Genomic DNA, 25765 nt, shown 5'->3' with positions numbered 1-25765 from the left:
GATCCCCGCTGCCTCTGAGCCGCTGGCCTAGAGCCGAGCCGAGTGTACTGCGCACTCGGCTAGGCTCGGCCACGCCCGCAGCCACGCGAGAGAAGCCAAACACACAGGAAATCCGGCTCCTCTCGGCTCGCGCCAAATCCAAAAATGAACGCCGGACACGCTGGATGGAGACGGACACCTGGATGGAGGCCGCATATGGACACCTCCAAAGCCGCAGACGGACCCCACGCAAGGAAGCCGCAGACGGACACCCACAAGGCTGGACGCACCCCGCGCAAGGCCGCAGATGGAAAACCTACAAGGCTGGACGCACCCTGCGCAAGGCCGCGGACGGACGCCGGATCAAGGCCGCCGATGGACGCAGGGCAAAAATGTAAGTTTTTTTTTTGTTTTTTTTTACCTTTCTAAGCTTGGGGTGCGCGTTATACGCCGGCGCGCTGTTAGAATATTATTCCAAATTCATAATTCGGCAATTCATGGCAAGCTTGCAAAACATATTTGGTTTTATGATTAATCATAATAATTAGGTATGAATGAATGACCTTGATCAATTGATATGACATAATTCTTCTATCCAAAACTGAGCATTACGGATAGCCAATTTGAGGATGACATATAAGGAATCCTGGTGTAGGTTGACAAAAATAGATTCAGAATAGATCTGTATTTACGTAGTGATATCAATAATATACTAGTTCATATCTATTGTTAAGCTAGTTTAGTAAAATCGTATTTATACTAGTATGTATTGGTATATAGTTACTTAATGAAGTTATAGCTTTATAGCTGATAATATATGTTCTATGACATTGCATCATCAAGCACACTACTCTAAGTATAGAGTGTCACATGTGTGCCTGTCAATCAAACTCCATACGACTCTGTGCTAAGATCTTCATATTGCTGAACCTAGCAGATATTAATATTTGCCATACAAGGGTCTAAGCCTGGGCCGTATGAGGTCATGACGTTCACTTGTAACATATATTTAAGCTTTGCTTTAAAGAAGGCTGGACACATTTGCACCACACACTTGCATGACACACTGATACACACTTAAACTAAGACACACTAATTCACACCCTCTTTGAAAGACAACACTGACATATAGACTAGGAGAACAGCTGAAGCCAGAAGTCAAACGTCATTTCCTGTTTCTTCCGGCATCACTTTGGAAAATCTCAGAAGACAACATGCCTGAGGCTGCACACATCCTTTCATAAGCTTGCTACAATACTATCGATCCAATTCCAGATATTTTCATCTACGCTAAACTGAACTTTATACTATTTTTCATTGTGTTTATGATGCCACCTGTGTGACAATAAACTCACACGTTATTTTCAAATCAACCTGACTATGAATGATCTTCATTCAGATACGCCCTTGAAGCTATAAGAATATTAGTTATTAATTCTACATTCTTACAGTGGCGAGCCAAAGAAAGTACTGTCTTATCTCTATTTTTACGGAAATCTCGACCCTTGATGAGGGGGGGAGAGATTGGCGCAGTCTTTGCGAATATTCAAGTCTCGAGAAAAAAGACGGTTCAGAACCTATCAAGCAAGAGGCGTTTGTGTCGCGTCAGATGTGGACAACAGTCCAGTAACAGACGGTTGATGACGAGAAATCCTTCTAATAACGGTGAGTAAAAAAAAAATATGAATTTTATAGATGAAATAGCTAGAGATAGTAAGCTAGAATTTAAAGATGTGTGTTTTTATCCAAATGACAGTCACTTGTGGTTGTATATGTATCAAGAATGCTTAAATTCCAATGTCCAGATAGACAAATCCAGGTTTACTGTGAATAAATTACGTAAGAAAATAAGTAATGTATTGAAATTGGTAAGAATCTTTAATAAGATGATTATTAATATTTTACCTGCCAAAAATGTGTGTACACGAAACCAGACAGAGACTAATAATGTACAGAACACAGGAATACATGAAAATGTGTCCCAGGATGCTCTCAGTTGTTCTAATTGTGAGATTTTGTGTAATTACATAGAGAATCTTGAGGAACAAATAGAGAAATCTAAAAAAATGATTTTGCCAGAGTTGCAAAATGACAGTAAACAGATTGCTGTAATAAATACAGATGACAAAAAGGTTGAAACCAAGTCAAAGCTACAATCTTATTTTCCGGAAAGTTCGGAAATAGAGAATGTTGATGCTACTGATGAAATGGAAATGAAGCATAAAAACTTATTATGTAGGACTGCAAAACTTAAATTGCAAATTCATGATCAGCTGATGAAGGTTCTAAAAGACTTTCCTATTTATGACGTTGAGGCTACTGTATTTTCTAATTGGGATTTATTTGAAATGTTTGCAGATCGTTTTAATCTTTCAAACGATCAACGCAATTACATTTTTCAGTTGTGGATTCCTGTTAATTTTGCTAAACGAATCCATTCACTTGTTAGTGATGATGAAGGTCAAAATGACGCCACAGATAGATTGCGACTATTATTGCTATGTATGACCGGTGAACAAAAACCGACCATAGAAATGCTAGACCTATTACAGACTACTGCAGAAGAAGATCCATTTTGGTTTAAAACAAGATTTTGCAAGGTTTATGAAATGATATTTGGAGTAGATGATGAAACTGACCCAGGTTTAAAAATGGCTTTCATAAAAAAATTTAAATACCTTGACCCAACTTCAGTGGCCATAGCTCAGGAACGGCAAAATTTAAATGCTATAGTAAGTTTCATTGACAAAATTAGGAGACAATTGAATCAAAGCAGTCTCGCACACGAGGTTTCTATTATTCAATGTGACAAAAATAGTCAGGCTACAGACGTGTTAGAAACGACAGGTCTTAGCAGGAATGACAAGGACAGGTGCAGTCAAGTGAGTCAAGGAGACGACCCCATGATGTGTTTTTACTGTCATGGAATTGGCCATATAAAAAAACATTGCTTTAAGTTTAAGAGTGACTTACAAATAAGAACTAAAGATATGGAGTATGAAAAATCAGTTTTTGTACAGCCTGATTTTTCATGTCAAGATAACATTTTGACTGAATTGCCTTATGACACTGAAGTCAAACAGATCAGTAATTTGACTGTTCACAGTAGTTCAGACATTATGGCAAAAGGAGCTGTCACTGAAAAAGAAGGTTTATTGCCATTGCCAAAAATAGAATCACACCCGGATTCAATTTCTCTGCCATTACAATATGTAGCACCAATTATTTTGGACGAGAATGGGAGACCATATTTACAATGTTTGATAAATGGTAAACATATTAATTGTCTCTTAGACAGTGGATCTGAGATTACCCTTATCAAAGAAAACATACCTGTGAAACCAAATTCTCCTATGTGTAATATAGTGGGTTTTAATAATACAGGTAATTCCACTGCTAGACAGGTATCCAATGTAACATTTGAAGTACCTGGATTAGTGAAAACTAATATTAACATTTGGGTCTGTCACGAAGCAGAGAATATACTTGGCATTGATGTTATCAATAAACAAAAGTGGGTGATTGATTTGGCTAATAAAAGTATTTGGAAAGATCCATCTAGGCCCAAATCAGTGCTGATTGATCCCTCTGTATACCGTAATGTTGGTTCTGTTACCAAAATGTCTACAGAACAAAAGTGGCCTGATATTGATGAAAATTGTGCTTTAAAGGAAGTGGTACAATCTTTTCCAAGTTTGTGGTCAAAGTTCAAAAATGACTTTGGAACTTTGAAAAGTGCCGAATTAAATATTGAAGGAAAGGATCCAGAACCTCTTGATCAGAGTGAGTTACCACCAGAATCAATTGGTCCACTTTCTGACATTATTCAAGAATTTGTACAACTTGGAATTGTAAAGAAAGCTAAATCAGTGGTAAATAACTGTATTTGGCCTATCAAAAATATTGATAATTCATATTCTTTATCAGTTGACGTAAGAACATTGGATAAACAAATCACAAATAGCCCAGTTCTTCCTGATAAATCTAACATAAAATTACATTTGAATGTTGAGAACAAAGTGTTTTCTGTACTAGAAATCGCTGGTAGCCATTTTTCCATTCCTTTAACTAAAAGTTGTCAATACAAACTTGCGTTCACATTCAGAAAAGAGACTTATACGTTCACTCGATTAATACCTGATCTAGGTATAGGTGATGGTATAGTTCATGAAACTATAGCAACAATACTTTCTAAATTTTCTAGGCCAGATTGCATTTGTCAGCACGTGGATACCATTTTGCTGAGTACTCAGAATATCGATGAACATATGGCTCTTTTGTCTGAATTGTTTATGATGTTACAAGCTGAAGGTTTAAAATTAAACACAACAAAAGTTCAGCTGATGAAAAGTCAAGTGAAATTCCTTCACATGCAAATTAGTCAAGGAAAGAGACAATTGTTGAAAGAAACAGTTAGGGATATTACTGTTATCCCAACACCAACAACCTACAAGGCATTGCATAAATTTTTGCATAAAATAAATTATTGCAAAGAGTTTGTACATTGTTTCGCAGAAAAAGTTAATCCACTATATAATCTTTTAAGGAATAAAGGTAATATAGTTGACCAGTGGGGTCAAAATGAGAAAAATGCTTTTGAAGTGTTGAAAAAAGATTTGCAGAATGCTCCAGCATTAAGTACAATAGAGGTTTGTCCTGAAACATCGTTTGTTTTGAAAACTCATGTATCTGAGAATGCCATCTCAGTAACATTGTTTCAGTTACAGGAAGGTAAGGAGAAAATAATTGCCTATTTCTCCAGAGTTTTATCATTTTTGGAAAAAAATTTTGAGCCAGGTGTGAAGCAACTTCTAAGTGTTTACTATGCAATTAAAGTTACAGAGAGCATAGTGAAATCAAACAAAACCATTGTACGGACACCTGACTGTTCATTAAAAGGTATTTTTGAGGAAGGTAATTTTAGTGAAATTAAGAAAATATATCCTTTATGGTTCAGAGCTTTATTACAAATACACATTCAGATAGATGGGAACGAAAGACATCTACAGAAATTTACACCAGCACATGTTTATACAGCTGTAGCTGAGAAGTCTTTATCTCAGATTTCCAGCGTAAGAGCTGAGAAATGCATTGAAGTACTTGCAGAACACTCTGACACTAAAGTAAGAACTCCAACACAGAATACAGTTACGCATATTTCTAATCGTTTAGAGGTGAGAACAAAGGCATAGTCCATTGTCATCTCTGGGGTGATATGAAATCTAACTTTGTTCGTTAGAAATAGAATTTGTATCATGACCGGAAAAATGAAATATTGCGTCCTGACATACCTAAACCTCACAGTACATATATTTTATAATTTAGGTTATTTTTAGACAGAATAAGGACAATACACAGAAGTACATAGAAGTATATAGTCACACAGAAAATCTCTTTGAATAAAATATGAGATAGTATTTCACATATAGTTTTAGCAAATTCACAAAGTTATTGTCTCATAATGTTTTAATATTTGTTGAAAAAATATGAAAATGTACAAGAATTAATATAAATATTTTATTCCTGAGTAATGATACTGCCTCTCTTTTACAGATATGGCATCTAAAATCAAACAAATATGGAGGATAACAAGCTTCTATAAAGAGCAAAGAGAAATTCAAAGTTAAAGAAGAGATCCTTTTTGGAAGAATATTTGACAAAAGATTTATATTTCATATTTATGAACTATTTTATCTTATTCATCAAGGTTTTTCTAACCTAATGGAACTTGAAGAAATTTTAAAGACATTTCATGAAGAAACATTAATCGGAAGGAACATTATCTATCTACTATAGATAAACAATTTAGGACTGAAACATTTGTCCACATATACATATACATTTTTTGATTATCCAATTATTATGATATTAATGTTCACATGAAGTTAGGATTATTATTTTTATTTATTTTTATTTATTCACATATTGAATGTTAGCACACTCATTCTAGTTAATAGAACATTTTTTGTTCATAACTTAAGAAAGATATCATTAATAGAACTATGGAAAGTTATGAAAGTTTTAGAGTATAAAGTATATTTCCAAAGAGCTAAAATATTATTTGAGCACATATATGGAAATATATTATTGCATTATTTACTTATTTTAATAATAATAATTTTCATTATTATTATTATTATTAATATTAATAATTATTGATATTAGTCATCATTATGTTATACATTTTAAAATCTATACCATTATTTCTGGTAAGATTTTGATTAGATAGATCTAAGAAGAGTTAAAAGTAAAGAGAAAAGCATTTAGGAAAAGGAAAATTTCTAGTTGCTTCAGTTCTGAGGAATATCGTGTCCAATCGTTTGATACAAGGTGGAGAAAATGAGATATGAATGTATGTATGTGTGTATTAAATGATTTAGTATGATTAATCATAATTCAGGGGGGATTGTTAGAATATTATTCCAAATTCATAATTCGGCAATTCATGGCAAGCTTGCAAAACATATTTGGTTTTATGATTAATCATAATAATTAGGTATGAATGAATGACCTTGATCAATTGATATGACATAATTCTTCTATCCAAAACTGAGCATTACGGATAGCCAATTTGAGGATGACATATAAGGAATCCTGGTGTAGGTTGACAAAAATAGATTCAGAATAGATCTGTATTTACGTAGTGATATCAATAATATACTAGTTCATATCTATTGTTAAGCTAGTTTAGTAAAATCGTATTTATACTAGTATGTATTGGTATATAGTTACTTAATGAAGTTATAGCTTTATAGCTGATAATATATGTTCTATGACATTGCATCATCAAGCACACTACTCTAAGTATAGAGTGTCACATGTGTGCCTGTCAATCAAACTCCATACGACTCTGTGCTAAGATCTTCATATTGCTGAACCTAGCAGATATTAATATTTGCCATACAAGGGTCTAAGCCTGGGCCGTATGAGGTCATGACGTTCACTTGTAACATATATTTAAGCTTTGCTTTAAAGAAGGCTGGACACATTTGCACCACACACTTGCATGACACACTGATACACACTTAAACTAAGACACACTAATTCACACCCTCTTTGAAAGACAACACTGACATATAGACTAGGAGAACAGCTGAAGCCAGAAGTCAAACGTCATTTCCTGTTTCTTCCGGCATCACTTTGGAAAATCTCAGAAGACAACATGCCTGAGGCTGCACACATCCTTTCATAAGCTTGCTACAATACTATCGATCCAATTCCAGATATTTTCATCTACGCTAAACTGAACTTTATACTATTTTTCATTGTGTTTATGATGCCACCTGTGTGACAATAAACTCACACGTTATTTTCAAATCAACCTGACTATGAATGATCTTCATTCAGATACGCCCTTGAAGCTATAAGAATATTAGTTATTAATTCTACATTCTTACACGCGCGGTATACCCCGATGAATACGGTACTTCAGTTGGGACAATGATATTTATCCACAATATCTCCCAGGAAATGTACAAAGACTATTCCTGGTTTATTTGATTCTGAACTCTACATGTTAAATGAAAGAGCCGATCTCATTGGCCTCTGGACAATGTAGGAGGCGGACAGTCTGCTACTGGGGGGTCTCCTGCTATTGTGTGAAGGTGTCCTGTGTTTATACTTATGATAATGTGTGTTGTAGTTTATGAGCGAGGAGACGACCTCCGAGTCGCCTAGGCTGCTGTATTGTAGTTTGTGAGCCTAACCCTAGGCTGCTTAACCACTTAATGGGTTAGTAAAGGAAAAAAAAAAATTTCCTTTAAAATAACAAACATGTTATACTTACCTCCACTGTGCAGTTCGTTTTGCACAGATTGGCCCCCCGATCCACGTCTTCTGGGGTCCCTCGGCGGCTGTCTCTGGTCCTCCCCGCAAGTACTGACCACAGTCATGCGAGAGAGCTCGCATGGTGGTGAGTAATTGCAGGCGCACTCCCGTGATACAGCGAGCGGCCATAGTATCACTCGGTCCCTCGGCGCGCCGCGTCACCGTATGTGATTGACAGCAGCGCCAGCCAATTTTGGAGGTCTTTTGTATTCTTTTCATTCTGCTCCTATTTCTTTTTTTCTATTTTAATCAATTCTATTCTTTTATTTCTATTCAAATTTATTTTATTTATTTATTTATTTTATTAGAATTTTGGTAAATTTGATATCTTCTTTTGTTTTCTATTCTTTTATTTTCTATTCTATGGTTTTCTATTCTATTCGAATTTATTCTATTTGAAATTCGAATGTCAGAATATGGTTATATTCTTTATTTTATTCTGTTCTTTTATTTTCTGTTCTATCCCTTTTTTTTTTTCCCTATTCTTTTTATTTTGTATTATGTTCTGTTTTACGCTATTATATTATATTCTTTTATTTCCTATTTTATTATATTATTTTCCTTTTATTTCCTAATCTATTTTATTCTCTTCAGAAATTAAAATGTTGATTCGAAAGCTATTCGAATTACGATTCATTATTTCAGGTTTGTTTAAATTCCATTCCAAATGTTTCCATTGTAGCTTCCAGCTAAACTTCATGCCCAACCTTCTTTTGAACTGAACCATTGGCTCATCTCTACCCAAGGGAGGAACAGGGCGGGGCATCAATTAGGCAGAATGGGCACCCACAATTCTTAATGGTGCTTCTGTCTATGATCATCCGGGATGATGATTGGACGGGATGCGCTGTGCAGAGCGGTTTGTGTCCAGCAGTCTGTGATCTCCATTGATTACACAAGTGCAGTGCAGTATAAATCTGCCATTGAGAACATGAAGATATCCATGTGGAACAGATTGTTATTTTCTTTTTAGTCCTGGTCTGCAGATAGTATTGTCTGTTGGTACTTAGCAAGTCCCACCCATCTACTACTAAGTCCCGCCCCTTTTAAATGGCTGGAAAAGAGGAATTGGATTAGATTGTCATAGGTATGACCAGTAACCCTTTATATCCCAGTCCAGTCATTGTCCTTCTCTTGGCAGATGGATGACGAGGACGCTCTGTTACCCCGGAAGCTGCAGGCGGCTCTGGAACAAGCGCTGGAGAGGAAGAGCGAGCTGATTGGTCAGGACTCAGACAGCGATACCGATGAAGGTGAGAGGTTGCTGCGGTCTATGTGTGCGATATCCTTCATACTGGATGAAGACAATCGCTATAATCCGTGTATGGCCTCTACCCTCCACCTCCATCTCCACTCCACCTGTCCTCTCTCTCCCTTCCACCTTCATCTCCCTTCCACCTCCACCTGTCCTCCATCTCCACTCCACCTCCGTCTCCACTCCACCTGTCCTCTCTCTCCCTTCCACCTTCATCTCCCTTCCACCTCCACCTGTCCTCCATCTCCACTCCACCTCCATCTCCACTCCACCTCCGTCTCCACTCCACCTGTCCACCGTCTCCCCTCCTCCTGTCCTCCGTCTCCCTTCCACCTGTCCTCTGTCTCCCTTCCACCTCCCCTCCACCTCCCTTCCACCTTCCCTCCACCTGCCCTCCATCTCCTCCTCTGTCTCCACTCCACCTGTCCTCTGTCTCCCTTCCACCTCCATCTCCCCTCCACCTCCCCTCCATCTCCCCTCCACCTCTGTCCCCACTCCACCTGTCCTCCCTCTCCCTTCCACCTGCGCTCCACCTCCACCTCCGTCTCCCTTCCACCTCCATCTCCCCTCCACCTGCCCTCCATCTCCACTCCACCTCCGTCTCCTTTCCGCCTCCATCTCCACTCCACCTGCCCATCTCCATCTCCCCTCCACCTGCCCACCTCCATCTCCCCTTCACCTGCCCACCTCCACCTCCCTTCCACCTCCATCCCCCCCCCCCTGCCCTCCATCTCTTGTTTGGTTGGACACCTTTTTCTCCATCTCCCTCCTGTTGAGTTCTAACAGTCGCTGTGTAATATAGTATCTTCCCTTCTCCATTGCTCTTACTCTTCTTTCCTTCCCCCATTCTCTGTTGTGTTCTAACAGTCTCTCCACCTCTATCTCTTCTAATTTCTGCCTCATTCGCTTTATTGCCTGCCGCCATTGTCTTTCATGTCTCCAGTTGGGTTCCAACAGTCGCTGGCCTCCAGCTCTTCCTTTATCTGTCTCTCGCACCCGCTTACTCTTCTCTCATCCTCTCCCTTCCTTTGTTTCTTTCTCTCTCATTGGGTTTTAACATTCCCTCTGAATCTCTATTTTCCTGTCTCTCTCTCTCTCGCTCTCGTCTCCATTTGGGTTCTAACAGTTTCTCTGCCTCAATCTTTTCCATTTCTGGTCGGGTTCAAAACGGTCTCTTTGCCTCCATCTCTTAGCTTCGTCTCCCTTGCCTTCTTTCTTCCTTTGGTTGGGCTCTGACAGTCTCTCTGCCTTTATCCCTTCCTTTCTTTATACCCCTCCTGTCTCCATTTGGGTTCTAACAGTCTCTGCCCCTCTCTCGTTGGGTTCAAACAATCTCTCTGCCTTTTTTATCTCTTCCTTTGGTTTCTCTCTCACCCCTCGCCCTTCCTCTCTGCAGCCATCTCATATTTTCTCCCCTGTCTGTCTCTCTCTCTCCTGCCTCCAGTTGTCCTCTAACAGTCTCTGCCCCTCCCTCTCTCATTGGGTTCGAACAGTCTCTCTGCCTTTGGTTTCTCTCTCACCCCTCGCCCTTCCTCTCTGCAGCCATCTCATATTTTCTCCCTTGTCTCTCTCTCTCTCCTGCCTCCAGTTGTCCTCTAACAGTCTTTGTTCCTCTCCCTCCCATAGAGTACAACACGCTGAACGGTCTGGTTTCGGAAGTCTTCATCCGCTTCTTTGTGGAAACGATCGGCCATTACTCCCTGTTCCTCGCACAGAACGAGCGGGGGGAGCGAGTCTTCCAGAGAGAGGCTTTCCGCAAGTCCGTCGCCTCCAAAAGTATCCGCCGCTTCCTGGAGGTGTTCATGGAATCTCAGATGTTCGCCGGTTTCATCCAAGACCGCGAGCTGCGGAAATGCCGGGCGAAAGGTGAGCTGGAGAGGGCGGGATGTCTGAGTGGCCGTTACAGGGCGCTGGTCCATAAAATTCGAATTTTTATTCAATGGCCTCTGTGGACGGGACCCCCCCACCCCCCCTTTGACCGCCATTTTTCTTCTCTTGGCAGGACTGTTTGAGCAGAGGGTGGAGCAATATCTGGAGGAGCTTCCGGAACACGAGCAGAGCGGAGTGAACAAGTTCTGGAGAGGTCTGGGTGAGTGCGCCCGGATTTGGGGGACAATCCTCCGCTGACCCCTTCCCTTCCCCCATCATGAGAATCAAAAATACCTAGAGAACACTGGAGGGAATAAACAAATAATTGTAGCCATTGCTACTATAGAATCCCCAGTTGTGTGCGAATTTCCTCCGGTGTTCTTTAGAATTGTTACATTGTATCTCTTCTTACCAAGATTTATTTCCTATGATCCTCGGCTCCATCTAGTGGCCTTGATGCAGTATTTTCCCAGTTCATTCATAACAAACATATCTTTAATACTGACTCAAATATTTGAAGAACTTTAAAAGTGGGTATGAGAAGTGATACAATGTAACAATTCTAGCCGTATACAGTAAATCTTTACAGCTGCCCATAATGTGTGAAGTACATTTGACCAGAAGAGAAAATGGCGTAACAACATTTAACTTTTCCAGCGTTGGTTCTTGTAGACGGAATGTACACGCAATTTCTCCGAACGAAGAGCCATGCAAATAGATGCACGCTCCTCCTCTCCCTGCTTGTGTCCCATTCTCACTCCTCCTCTCCCTGCTCGTGTCCCATTCCCACTCCTCCTCTCCCTGCTCGTGTCTCACTCTGTCCTCCTCTCCCTGCTCGTGTCTCACTCCTCCTCTCCCTGCTCGTGTCCCATTCCCACTCCTCCTCTCCCTGCTCGTGTCTCACTCTGTCCTCCTCTCCCTGCTCGTGTCTCATTCCCACTCCTCCTCTCCCTGCTCGTGTCTCATTCTCACTCCTCCTCTCCCTGCTCGTGTCTCATTCTCACTCCTCCTCTCCCTGCTCGTGTCTCACTCTTTCCTCCTCCTCCCTCCTCGTGTCTCATTCTCACTCCTCCTCTCCCTGCTCGTGTCTCACTCTGTCCTCCTCTCCCTGCTCGTGTCTCACTCTGTCCTCCTCTCCCTGCTCGTGTCTCATTCTCACTCCTCCTCTCCCTGCTCGTGTCTCATTCTCACTCCTCCTCTCCCTGCTCGTGTCTCATTCTCACTCCTCCTCTCCCTGCTCGTGTCTCATTCTCACTCCTCCTCTCCCTGCTCGTGTCTCACTCTGTCCTCCTCTCCCTGCTCGTGTCTCACTCTGTCCTCCTCTCCCTGCTTGTGTCCCATTCTCACTCCTCCTCTCCCTGCTAGTGTCTCACTCTGTCCTCCTCTCCCTGCTCGTGTCTCACTCTGTCCTCCTCTCCCTGCTCGTGTCTCACTCTATCCTCCTCTCCCTGCTCGTGTCTCACTCTGTCCTCCTCTCCCTGCTCGTGTCTCACTCTGTCCTCCTCTCCCTGCTCGTGTCTCATTCTCACTCCTCCTCTCCCTGCTCGTGTCTCACTCTGTCCTCCTCTCCCTGCTCGTGTCTCATTCTCACGCCTCCTCTCCCTGCTCGTGTCTCACTCTGTCCTCCTCTCCCTGCTCGTGTCTCATTCTCACTCCTCCTCTCCCTGCTCGTGTCTCATTCTCACTCCTCCTCTCCCTGCTCGTGTCTCATTCTCACTCCTCCTCTCCCTGCTCGTGTCTCACTCTGTCCTCCTCTCCCTGCTCGTGTCTCACTCTCACTCCTCTCCCTGCTCGTGTCTCATTCCCACTCCTCCTCTCCCTGCTCGTGTCCCTGCTTTGTCTCACTCTCACTCTGCCCTCCTCTCCCTGCTCGTGTCTCACGCTGTCCTCCTCTCCCTGCTCGTGTCTCACGCTGTCCTCCTCTCCCTGCTCGTGTCTCACGCTGTCCTCCTCCCCTCCCTGCTCGTGTCTCACTCTGTCCTCCTCTCCCCGCTCGTGTCTCACTCCTCCTCTCCCTGCTCGTGTCTCACTCTGTCCTCCTCTCCCTGCTCGTGTCTCACTCTGTCCTCCTCTCCCTGTCTCACTCTGTCCTCCTCTCCCTGCTCGTGTCTCACGCTGTCCTCCTCTCCCTGCTCGTGTCTCACGCTGTCCTCCTCTCCCTGCTCGTGTCTCACGCTGTCCTCCTCTCCCTGCTCGTGTCCCACTCTGTCCTCCTCTCCCTGCTCGTGTCCCACTCTGTCCTCCTCTCCCTGCTCGTGTCCCACTCTGTCCTCCTCTCCCTGCTCGTGTCCCACTCTGTCCTCCTCTCCCTGCTCGTGTCCCACTCTGTCCTCCTCGTGTCTCATTCTGTCCTCCTCTCCCTGCTCGTGTCTCACTCTGTCCTCCTCTCCCTGCTCGTGTCTCATTCTGTCCTCCTCTCCCTGCTCGTGTCTCACCCTCAGTGCTCCTCTCCCTGCTCGTGTCTCATTCTGTCCTCCTCTCCCTGCTCGTGTCTCACTCTGTCCTCCTCTCCCTGCTCGTGTCTCACTCTGTCCTCCTCTCCCTGCTCGTGTCTCGCCCTCAGTGCTCCTCTCCCTGCTCGTGTCTCACCCTCACTCCTCATCTCCCTCCTCTATCACACTCACCATATAACCGCGCCTCTATTACACTTCGATGTATTCTCCATCACACTGACTGTCTGTCTCTCCCACAGGGAACAAGATGAAATTCCTCCACAAGAAGAACTGACCCGCCTCCTGCTGTCACTCCGCCTTTATTTATAACCTGTGATCCCCTCCGAGCCCCGAGCCCCTCCTCAGAGGACAGATCTGATTGGTGGGGGTGGGAAATGACGTGACCCCGGATCGGACGCTCGGAGGGACACCAGACTGTCTCATTGGGAATCACCACTTATATATATTTGTAAATATTCTGCTGTTTTTTTTTTTTTTTTTTTGTAATTTTTGTTTTTAATGATGCGGCGAAATCCTGTGGTAAATCCGCGTTTTCAGAAAAGCGGACAATTCTGTTGCGTGAATTGATGTGTCGGTGAAGACACGGTGTATGAATACTGTACAAATGGCGAGGACGCGATTTTACGTTTTTTTTTTTTACGGTCGGTAAACCGTTCTGCACTACGATTGTTCTGATGAAGATGACGGGATGGAGTCGGCCCCCCGCGCTGCAGAGGATTAGGTACAGCCGATTGTAGCGTGCGCGTGTCTAATAAACGCTGTAAAATCACCCGCCGTGTCCGCCTGATTATTATACCATTGTCTCCGGTCATCGCTTTGCAGCGGCACTACAACAATGGTTGCGCTTTACTCCTCCTCCTCACAATGCAAGTCAATGAGTCAGCTGACCGGCCAAAACCAAGGCCCTCCCCATGTGGCTGATTATTATTTTATTTTACATTCATCTTTGAAAGCGCAGGAAAAGGTTTGGTTGCCCAGGCTGTCTACCTCCGGAGAATTAGGGCGTACATACAGGGGTCACAGTGGTGGCAATGGACCCCATGCTCCAGGGGGCCCGTGAGGCTCCCTGTACACCTGGATAGGAGTAGCGCGGGGGCATGTAGATGGACCGATTTCCTCCGGGCAGCCCTCCTATCCACCACCTGCTGTCATCGGCCCCCTGTGTTGCCTCCCACTGACATCAACAATGGGACACTATTCCTCCCACTGACATCAACAATGGGACACTATTCCTCTCACTGACACCAATGATGGGACACTATTCCTCCCACTGACACCAATGATGTGACACTATTCTTCCCACTGACACCAATGATGGGACACTATTCCTCCCACTGACACCAATGATGGGACACTATTCCTCCCACTGACACCAATGATGGGTCACTATTCCTCCCACTGACACCAATGATGGGACACTATTCCTCCCACTGACACCAATGATGGGACACTATTCCTCTCACTGACACCAATGATGGGACACTATTCCTCTCACTGACACCAATGATGGGACACTATTCCTCCCACTGACACCAATGATGGGACACTATTCCCCCCACTGACATCAACAATGGGACACTATTCCTCTCACTGACACCAATGATGGGACACTATTCCTCCCACTGACACCAATGATGGGACACTATTCCTCCCACTGACATCAACAATGGGACACTATTCCCCCCACTGACATCAACAATGGGACACTATTCCTCCCACTGACACCAATGATGGGACACTATTCCTCCCACTGACACCAATGATGGGACACTATTCCTCCCACTGACATCAACGATGGGACACTATTCCTCCCACTGACAACAATGGGACACTATTCCTCCCACTGACACCAATGATGGGACACTATTCCTCCCACTGACACCAATGATGGGACACTATTCCTCCCACTGACATCAACAATGGGACACTATCCCCCCCACTGACATCAACAATGGGACACTATTCCTCCCACTGACACCAATGATGGGACACTATTCCTCCCACTGACACCAACGATGGGACACTATTCCTCCCACTGACACCAATGATGGGACACTATTCCTCCCACTGATACCAATGATGGGACACTATTCCTCCCACTGACACCAACGATGGGACACTAATTCTCCCACTGACACCAATGATGGGACACTATTCCTCCCACTGACACCAATGATGGGACACTATTCCTCCCACTGACACCAACGATGGGACACTATTCCTCCCACTGATACCAATGATGGGGCACTATTCCTCCCACTGACACCAATGATGGGACACTATTCCCCCCACTGACACCAATGCTGGGACACTATTCCTCCCACTGACACCAATGATGGGGCACTATTCCTCCCACTGACACCAATGATGGGACACTATTCCTCCCACTGACACCAATGATGGGACACTATTCCTCCCACGGATACCAATGATGGGACACTATTCCTCCCACTGACACCAATGATGGGACACTATTCCTCCCACTGACACCAATGATGGGACACTATTCCTCCCACTGACACCAACGATGGGACACTATTCCTCCCACTGACACCAATGATGGGACACTATTCCTCCCACTGACATCAATGATGGGTCACCCCTGGTACCTGCTGACAAGCTTCGCGTGATGCGGTTTGCCGCCATTTATGACACCAGAACCGCACCGTGTTTTTAGTTGCCATTAAAACAGAAAACTTCTCAAACATGTGATTTGTCATTTTACCGGATCGATTTTAAAATCATCGGCAGAATCGCACCTCAACGCAACTCGCTGATGAATGTGAGCTGGAAAAAAAAGGTCTGTGCGTCATTCCTTTTTCACGCGTGGCGCGGGAAATGTGAGCCGCGCAAAAAAAAACAACAAAAAAAAACGCACTTCCGCTGGCTGCACTGTCGCTTGTTGCGAGTCACGCGTATTATTTGCCATTAAAGGGGGAGGGCTCATTCTAAAAGAATAAATTATTAATAATAATTAATAATAAGAAATTATTAATGAATAACAATAATAATAAGAAGAACTTAATAATAATAAATAATAATGATAATAAAAATAAATAATAATAATAAATAACAATAATAATAGGAAATTAATAATAAATAACAATAATAATAAGAAATTAATAATAATAATGATGATGATAATAAAAATAAATAACAATAGGAAATTAATAATAAGAAGACAAAATTAATAATAAATAACAATAATAGGAAATTATTATTATTAATTTCCTATTATTGTTATTTATTATTAAGAAGAAGAAGTATTTAATAATAAATAATAATAATAATAATAATAATAGGAAATTAATAACAATAAGAAATTAGTAATTAATAATAGGAAATTAATAATAAATAACAATAATAATAATAAGAAATTAATAATAAATAATAATAAGAAAAAATTAATAATAGTTATATAAATAAATAATAATAATAAGAAGAAGAAATTAATAATAAATAACAATAATAATAAAAAAGTTTTATTATTATTAATTTTGTTCCATTGGTTTTAGATGCGGCATTCATTATTTCGGATAATTCATAACTTTGGATAATTTCGTATTTTTGTTACTTTCACTAACAGCCAAATAATAATAATTCCAATTCCTAGAATTTAAGTTAATATTTTGGATTTTCGAATTACCGAATTTTTGAAGTTTCGAATTTACGATCATAACGAATGACACCAAAAAAAGATAATGAAAGGAAAAAATATATTTTTTCGGCAGTGCACGCGTATTCGCATAAGGCGCATGTACACAACGTGTGACGCCACGCTCATGTGGGGACCGGGGGGGGGAGGGGCGATAGTGAGTCATATTTGGAGAGATTTTCCAGCTTGCTGGGCGGTTTCTGCGATCGAGTCGCTTGTCACGTTTTTTTTTTTCCTGCGCGGCGCTCGAACGATCTTCACACCTGGAGAGCCAACATTCTGCCGCAGCCCAGATGTGACCCCTCCCCCCTCCGCTCCCCCCGCGAGGTGATACAAGAGGAATATCGGGATTTGCATTCCACCGATTTGGGTAATGAGACCTCCTGAGATCAGGAAATCGCCGGGAACGCCAAAAATGGTCTCTCAGGTTACATAATTAGCTCCCGCTGCTGGGGGGAGGGGAGTAGCGGAGGGGGGGAGGGGCAAAAAACACACACAGGAGATCAGCAGCTACAGTTAAAGGAGCACTCCACCCACAACTGACATTTTGTGTATACGGTGGGGGTGGGGGGGGGTTTCCCATTTCTATCTATGAGGGTCTTCAATGACCAAAGCTCTGTCTCCTTCTTTCGAAGTCTCACTTCTCCTGCTGCAGTAAAATATTCAGAATGAAGGATAAATGTCATTTGCCATTTGATGCAGCGGGTGGGCGGGGCCGGGAACACGGCTCACCACTTTACGGGGATCTAGAGATCTACAAAACAGATTCGCTTCCGATCTCCTGCGGCCTCTTTGCAGCCACTTCCTGTCTACACTCCACTCCAGTGACAACAGAGGGCCGCGTCTGCGTCATTTGTGCTGAAAAGGCCACTTGTGGTCACCATTAGAAGCCCATGTGACAGGGTGACAACGCAGGAGCACAATTGGGAGGTGGGGCCAGAGCGTTGTCACCCTGTAGCAGGAAGTGCCTGAAGAAGGACCTCCAAAATTCCTTCAGCTGACACAGAACCCCCGATCATCTGACGCCACCCGAATAAATAGGCTCTCCCAGCAGGCCAAGGGGCTTAACCACTTAAGGACCCCTTCACGCCGATATACGTCGGCAGAATGGCACGGCTGGGCACATCCACGTACCTGTATGTGACCCTTTAAGCCCAGCCGTGGGGTCGCGCGTGCCTGTGACCTGGTCCGAAGCTCCGGACCCGATCCCTGCCGGGGGCCCGTGATCGGTCCTCCGGAGCTGAAGAACGGGGAGAGGTGAGTGTAAACACAGCTTCCCCTTTCTTCTCTGTGGCAGTGACATTGATCGTCTGTTCCCTGATATAGGTAAACACGATCAATGACATCACACGTCCAGCCCCACCCCCCTACAGTTAAACACATATGAGGTCAGACTTAATCCCTTAAGCGCCCCCTTGTGGCTAACTCCTAAACTGCAATTGTCATTTTCACGGGAAACAATGGATTTTTTATAGCATTTTTTGCTGTGAAAATGACAAAAATGTGTCAAAATTGTTCAATGTGTCCCCCGTAATGTCGCAGTCACGAAAAAAATCGCTGATCGCCGCCATTAGTAGTAAAAAAAAAAAATATATTAATAAAAATGCAATAAAACTATCCCCTATTTTGTAAACGCTATAAATTTTGCGCAAACCAATCGATAAACGCTTATTGCGATTTTTTTTTACCAAAAATAGATAGAAGAATACGTATCGGCCTAAACCTGAGGAAAAAAAAAAATGTTTATATATATTTTTGGGGGAATATATATTATAGCAAAAAGGAAAAAATATTGTTTTTTTTTCAAAATTGTCGCTCTTTTTTTGTTTATAGCGCAAAAAATAAAAAACGCAGAGGTGATCAAATACCACCAAAAGAAATCTCTATTTGTGGGGAAAAAAGGACGCCAATTTTGTTTGGGAGCCACGACGCAGTGCCAAATCGCAAAAACTGTCCGGGTCCTTTACCTGAATAAAGGTCCGGGTCTTAAGTGGTTAAAGAAACCCCCCCCCCCGCCCATTGGCTGAGAAACCCCATCCATTCATAATCTGACCTTGTGAAGCCCCCCTGTCATTCTAATGTCACAGTGCCACCTAGTGACAGAAGAGAGACGGTGCAGCAACTCCAGAATTAGAGGAGAATCAATTAAAGGGGTTGTAAAGGAAAAAAAAAATTCCCTAAATATCTTCCTTTCCCTCAGGGCAGTCCTCCTTCACTTACCTCATCCTTCCATTTTGCTTTTAAATGTCTTTATTTCTTCTGAGAAATCCTCACTTCCTGTTCTTCTGTCTGTAACTCCACACAGTAATGCGAGGCTTTCTCCCTGGTGTGGAGTGTCGTGCTCCCCCCCCTCCCTTGGACTACAGGAGAGTCAGGACAATCTATTCGTTGCAGATAGAGAAAGGAGCTGTGTGTTAGTGGGTGTCCTGACTCTCCTGTAGTCCAAGGGAGAAGGGGCGAGCACGACACTCCACACCAGGGAGAAAGCCTCGCATTACTGTGTGGAGTTACAGACAGAAGAACAGGAAGTGAGGATTTCTCAGAAGAAAGAAGGACATTTAAAAGCAAAATGGGAGGATGAGGTAAGTAAAGGAGGACGGCTCTGAGGGAAAGGAAGAGATTTAGGGACATTTTTTTTTTCCTTTACAACCCCTTTAACTACTTCCCACCCGGTCAATAGTCAATTGATGTCCTGCAGGATTTCATGCCGGCGCGCGCCGATCGGTGATGCGGGGTGTCAGTCTGACACCCTGCATCTCCGATCTCGGTAACGAGCCTCCGACGGAGGCTCTTTACCACGTGATCAGCCGTGTCCAATCACGGCTGATCACGATGTAAACAGGAAGAGCCGTTGATCGGCTCTTCCTCACTCGCGTCTGACAGACACGATCAGCGCCTCTCCTGACAGGGGGGGTTCGCACTGATTGTTTATCAGCACAGCCCCCCCCCCCACGGATGCCAACACTGGACCACCAGGGTGTGCCCCCCGGTGCTCAATAGAGCAAAAAAAACACCAAAATATTAACACAATCGATGCCAATCAGTGCCCACAAATGGGCACTGACTGGCAACATGGGCACTGGCTGCAATGATGCCCAGCAATACCATCAGTGCCACCCAGTGTCCATCAGTGCCACCTCTTAGTGCCTATCTATGCCCAGTGCCCACCTATCAGTGCCCATCTGTGCCACCCATAAATACCCATCAGTGCCACCCATAAGTACCCATCAGTGCCGCCAAAGAGTGCCCATAATTGAAGAAGAAAACATACTTATTTACAAAAAAAAAATAACAGAAAAAAATAAAAACTTACATTTTTTCCAAAATTTCGGTCTTTTTTTAGTTGTTGCGCAAAAAAATAAAAAACGCAGAGGTAATCAAATACCACCAAAATAAATCTCTATTTGTGGGAACAAAATGATAAAAATTTCATTTGGGTACAGTGTAGCACGACCGCGCAAATGTCATTCAAAGTGCAACAGCGCAGAAAGCTGAAAATTGGCCTAGGCAGCAAGGTGCGTAAGTGCCCCCCCCGGTATGGAAGGGGTTAATCTCCAGGAAATTTACAACCTGGAAAATGTATTAGCAATCCTGTCTAAACACCGGTGTGCTACATGAGCATCTGTGGGGGGAAGGGGGAGGAGCGCAAGGTCTCCAACATCCACCAGCTCTGTGATGTCATCATGGGGGAGGGGAAGAGGACTCCAGTGGCAACCTGTGAAGCTCTGGTGACCTCCATGCAAAAGAGGGTAAAAAAATAATGGCGGCCGCACAAAATATGGACACTTTGGGGTCAATTTGGACATTTTCCTTTAGGGGGGTGTACTGACTTTTGTTGCCAGCGGTTTAGACATGAATGGCTGTGTGTTGAGTTATTTGTTATACAAGCTGTAGCAGGAATGCAGCCTCACCTGGGCCTAGCAATGCAGCCTCACCAGCGCCCAAGAATGCAGCCTCACCTGGGCCCAGCAATGCAGCCTCACCTGGGCCCAGCAATGCAGCCTCACCTGGGCCCAGCAATGCAGCCTCACCTGCGCCCAAGAATGCAGCCTCACCTGGGCCCAGCAATGCAGCCTCACCTGGGCCCAGCAATGCAGCCTCACCTGGGCCCAGCAATGCAGCCTCACCTGGGCCCAGCAATGCAGCCTCACCTGCGCCCAGCAATGCAGCCTCACCTGGGCCCAGCAATGCAGCCTCACCTGGGCCCAGCAATGCAGCCTCACCTGGGCCCAGCAATGCAGCCTCACCAGCGCCCAAGAATGCAGCCTCACCTGGGCCCAGCAATGCAGCCTCACCTGGGCCCAGCAATGCAGCCTCACCTGGGCCCAGCAATGCAGCCTCACCTGGGCCCAGCAATGCAGCCTCACCTGGGCCCAGCAATGCAGCCTCACCTGGGCCCAGCAATGCAGCCTCACCTGCGCCCAGCAATGCAGCCTCACCTGGGCCCAGCAATGCAGCCTCACCTGGGCCCAGCAATGCAGCCTCACCTGGGCCCAGCAATGCAGCCTCACCTGCGCCCAGCAATGCAGCCTCACCTGCGCCCAGCAATGCAGCCTCACCTGGGCCCAGCAATGCAGCCTCACCAGTGCCCACATCTCAGCCTCACCTGGGCCCAGGAATGCAGCCTCAGCAGTGCCCAAGAATGCAGCGTCACCTGTGCCCAGGAATGCAGCGTCACCTGTGCCCACATCTCAGACTCACCAGTGCCCAGGATGCAGCCTACCCTGTACCCACATCACCCTCACCTGTGCCAACATCGCAGCCTCACCAGTGCCCAGGAATGCATGCGATATGGTGCCCACAAACACACTGCATTTGGGGTCCTGTTACCAATACATTGGCACTTGCATCCAGATCGCAAAGGCGGTGAGCTCACCGGCAGTGTGGGAAATGCTGAGCTACATACTCCTGATACTCGTTTCCTGTATATAACCCAACATTACAGGTCAGGAGTATATAACCCAACATTACAGGTCAGGAGTATATAACCCAGCATTACAGGTCAGGAGTATATAGCCCAACATTACAGGTCAGGAGTATATAACCCAGCATTACAGGTCAGGAGTATATAACCCAACATTACAGGTCAGGAGTATATAACCCAGCATTACAGGTCAGGAGTATATAACCCAACATTACAGGTCAGGAGTATATAACCCAGCATTACAGGTCAGGAGTATATAACCCAGCATTACAGGTCAGGAGTATATAACCCAACATTACAGGTCAGGAGTATATAACCCAGCATTACAGGTCAGGAGTATATAACCCAGCATTACAGGTCAGGAGTATATAGCCCAACATTACAGGTCAGGAGTATATAACCCAGCATTACAGGTCAGGAGTATATAACCCAACATTACAGGTCAGGAGTATATAACCCAACATTACAGGTCAGGAGTATATAACCCAGCATTACAGGTCAGGAGTATATAGCCCAGCATTACAGGTCAGGAGTATATAACCCAACATTACAGGTCAGGAGTATATAACCCAACATTACAGGTCAGGAGTATATAACCCAACATTACAGGTCAGGAGTATATAGCCCAGCATTACAGGTCAGGAGTATATAGCCCAGCATTACAGGTCAGGAGTATATAACCCAACATTACAGGTCAGGAGTATATAACCCAACATTACAGGTCAGGAGTATATAACCCAACATTACAGGTCAGGAGTATATAACCCAGCATTACAGGTCAGGAGTATATAACCCAGCATTACAGGTCAGGAGTATATAACCCAACATTACAGGTCAGGAGTATATAGCCCAACATTACAGGTCAGGAGTATATAACCCAGCATTACAGGTCAGGAGTATATAACCCAGCATTACAGGTCAGGAGTATATAACCCAACATTACAGGTCAGGAGTATATAACCCAGCATTACAGGTCAGGAGTATATAGCCCAACATTACAGGTCAGGAGTATATAACCCAGCATTACAGGTCAGGAGTATATAGCCCAGCATTACAGGTCAGGAGTATATAACCCAACATTACAGGTCAGGAGTATATAACCCAGCATTACAGGTCAGGAGTATATAACCCAACATTACAGGTCAGGAGTATATAACCCAACATTACAGGTCAGGAGTATATAACCCAACATTACAGGTCAGGAGTATATAACCCAGCATTACAGGTCAGGAGTATATAGCCCAGCATTACAGGTCAGGAGTATATAACCCAACATTACAGGTCAGGAGTATATAGCCCAGCATTACAGGTCAGGAGTATATAACCCAGCATTACAGGTCAGGAGTATATAACCCAGCATTACAGGTCAGGAGTATATAACCCAGCATTACAGGTCAGGAGTATATAACCCAGCATTACAGGTCAGGAGTATATAACCCAACATTACAGGTCAGGAGTATATAGCCCAGCATTACAGGTCAGGAGTATATAGCCCAGCATTACAGGTCAGGAGTATATAACCCAACATTACAGGTCAGGAGTATATAACCCAACATTACAGGTCAGGAGTATATAACCCAACATTACAGGTCAGGAGTATATAGCCCAACATTACAGGTCAGGAGTATATAACCCAACATTACAGGTCAGGAGTATATAACCCAACATTACAGGTCAGGAGTATATAACCCAGCATTACAGGTCAGGAGTATATAACCCAGCATTACAGGTCAGGAGTATATAACCCAACATTACAGGTCAGGAGTATATAGCCCAACATTACAGGTCAGGAGTATATAACCCAGCATTACAGGTCAGGAGTATATAACCCAGCATTACAGGTCAGGAGTATATAACCCAACATTACAGGTCAGGAGTATATAACCCAGCATTACAGGTCAGGAGTATATAGCCCAGCATTACAGGTCAGGAGTATATAACCCAGCATTACAGGTCAGGAGTATATAGCCCAACATTACAGGTCAGGAGTATATAGCCCAACATTACAGGTCAGGAGTATATAACCCAACATTACAGGTCAGGAGTATATAACCCAGCATTACAGGTCAGGAGTATATAGCCCAGCATTACAGGTCAGGAGTATATAACCCAACATTACAGGTCAGGAGTATATAACCCAACATTACAGGTCAGGAGTATATAACCCAGCATTACAGGTCAGGAGTATATAACCCAACATTACAGGTCAGGAGTATATAACCCAACATTACAGGTCAGGAGTATATAACTGTCATGGTCTTACCTCTCTCCTGTCTCCTTCGTTTGACATGTGCTGGCGGCCATCTTGGTTTCTGGGACTCTTGTAGCCTCCCACCCTGCGGCTCCTCCTTCCCACTGGGAGGAGCTGGATGCCTGGCTCATATATATAGGAGCTCTGTGGCTTCAGTTCCTTGCTTGGTCCTCCTGTGTTCACATGCTTCTAAGACTGCTGCTGCTTCTGGTTCTGATCCTGGCTTCGTCTGACTTCCCTGCTGGTTCCTGACCTCTGGCTTCGCAAGACTCTGTTTAACCATCCGTTTGGACTTTTGCTTTACAGCTTGATTTTCAATAAAGCCTTCTTATTTTCACTTATCTCTGTTGTACGTCTGGTTCATGGTTCCGTGACAATAACCCAGCATTACAGGTCAGGAGTATATAACCCAGCATTACAGGTCAGGAGTATATAGCCCAACATTACAGGTCAGGAGTATATAGCCCAACATTACAGGTCAGGAGTATATAACCCAGCATTACAGGTCAGGAGTATATAACCCAACATTACAGGTCAGGAGTATATAACCCAACATTACAGGTCAGGAGTGTATAACCCAACATTACAGGTCAGGAGTATATAACCCAGCATTACAGGTCAGGAGTATATAGCCCAGCATTACAGGTCAGGAGTATATAACCCAGCATTACAGGTCAGGAGTATATAGCCCAGCATTACAGGTCAGGAGTATATAGCCCAGCATTACAGGTCAGGAGTATATAACCCAACATTACAGGTCAGGAGTATATAACCCAACATTACAGGTCAGGAGTATATAACCCAGCATTACAGGTCAGGAGTATATAGCCCAACATTACAGGTCAGGAGTATATAGCCCAACATTACAGGTCAGGAGTATATAACCCAACATTACAGGTCAGGAGTATATGACCCAACATTACAGGTCAGGAGTATATAACCCAACATTACAGGTCAGGAGTATATAACCCAGCATTACAGGTCAGGAGTATATAACCCAACATTACAGGTCAGGAGTATATAGCCCAACATTACAGGTCAGGAGTATATAGCCCAACATTACAGGTCAGGAGTATATAACCCAACATTACAGGTCAGGAGTATATAACCCAACATTACAGGTCAGGAGTATATAACCCAACATTACAGGTCAGGAGTATATAACCCAGCATTACAGGTCAGGAGTATATAACCCAGCATTACAGGTCAGGAGTATATAACCCAGCATTACAGGTCAGGAGTATATAACCCAACATTACAGGTCAGGAGTATATAGCCCAACATTACAGGTCAGGAGTATATAACCCAGCATTACAGGTCAGGAGTATATAACCCAACATTACAGGTCAGGAGTATATAACCCAACATTACAGGTCAGGAGTATATAACCCAACATTACAGGTCAGGAGTATATAACCCAACATTACAGGTCAGGAGTATATAACCCAGCATTACAGGTCAGGAGTATATAACCCAGCATTACAGGTCAGGAGTATATAACCCAACATTACAGGTCAGGAGTATATAACCCAACATTACAGGTCAGGAGTAT

General features: G+C 43.8%; 1 protein-coding gene and 1 long non-coding RNA gene across 5 annotated transcripts in view; both read left to right on the top strand.

Annotated features, from left to right (window-relative positions):
* Positions 1-14152, top strand: part of DENND2B (DENN domain containing 2B) — a 170014-nt gene extending 155862 nt beyond the window's left edge. For all 4 annotated transcript variants that reach the window (XM_040327872.1, XM_040327873.1, XM_040327871.1 and 1 more), the window contains 4 exons: positions 8948-9059; positions 10688-10927; positions 11064-11150; positions 13623-14152. In XM_040327872.1, the coding sequence (XP_040183806.1) occupies positions 8948-9059; positions 10688-10927; positions 11064-11150; positions 13623-13657 (474 nt within the window). In that variant the 3' untranslated portion in view covers positions 13658-14152. The remainder of the gene's footprint in view (positions 1-8947; positions 9060-10687; positions 10928-11063; positions 11151-13622) is intronic.
* LOC120916945 lies at positions 511-7300 on the top strand. The gene is made up of 2 exons (XR_005744147.1): positions 511-1644; positions 5533-7300. It is a non-coding gene; the product is annotated as an uncharacterized LOC120916945 (long non-coding RNA).
* Positions 14153-25765: the final 11613 nt, after the last annotated feature.

The sequence above is a fragment of the Rana temporaria genome, chromosome 11 (genome assembly GCF_905171775.1).
Source record: "Rana temporaria chromosome 11, aRanTem1.1, whole genome shotgun sequence".
Taxonomy (NCBI): Eukaryota; Metazoa; Chordata; class Amphibia; order Anura; family Ranidae; genus Rana; species Rana temporaria.
Note: the sequence above shows the minus strand (reverse complement) of the source record. Positions and strands in the feature narration are given on the sequence as shown.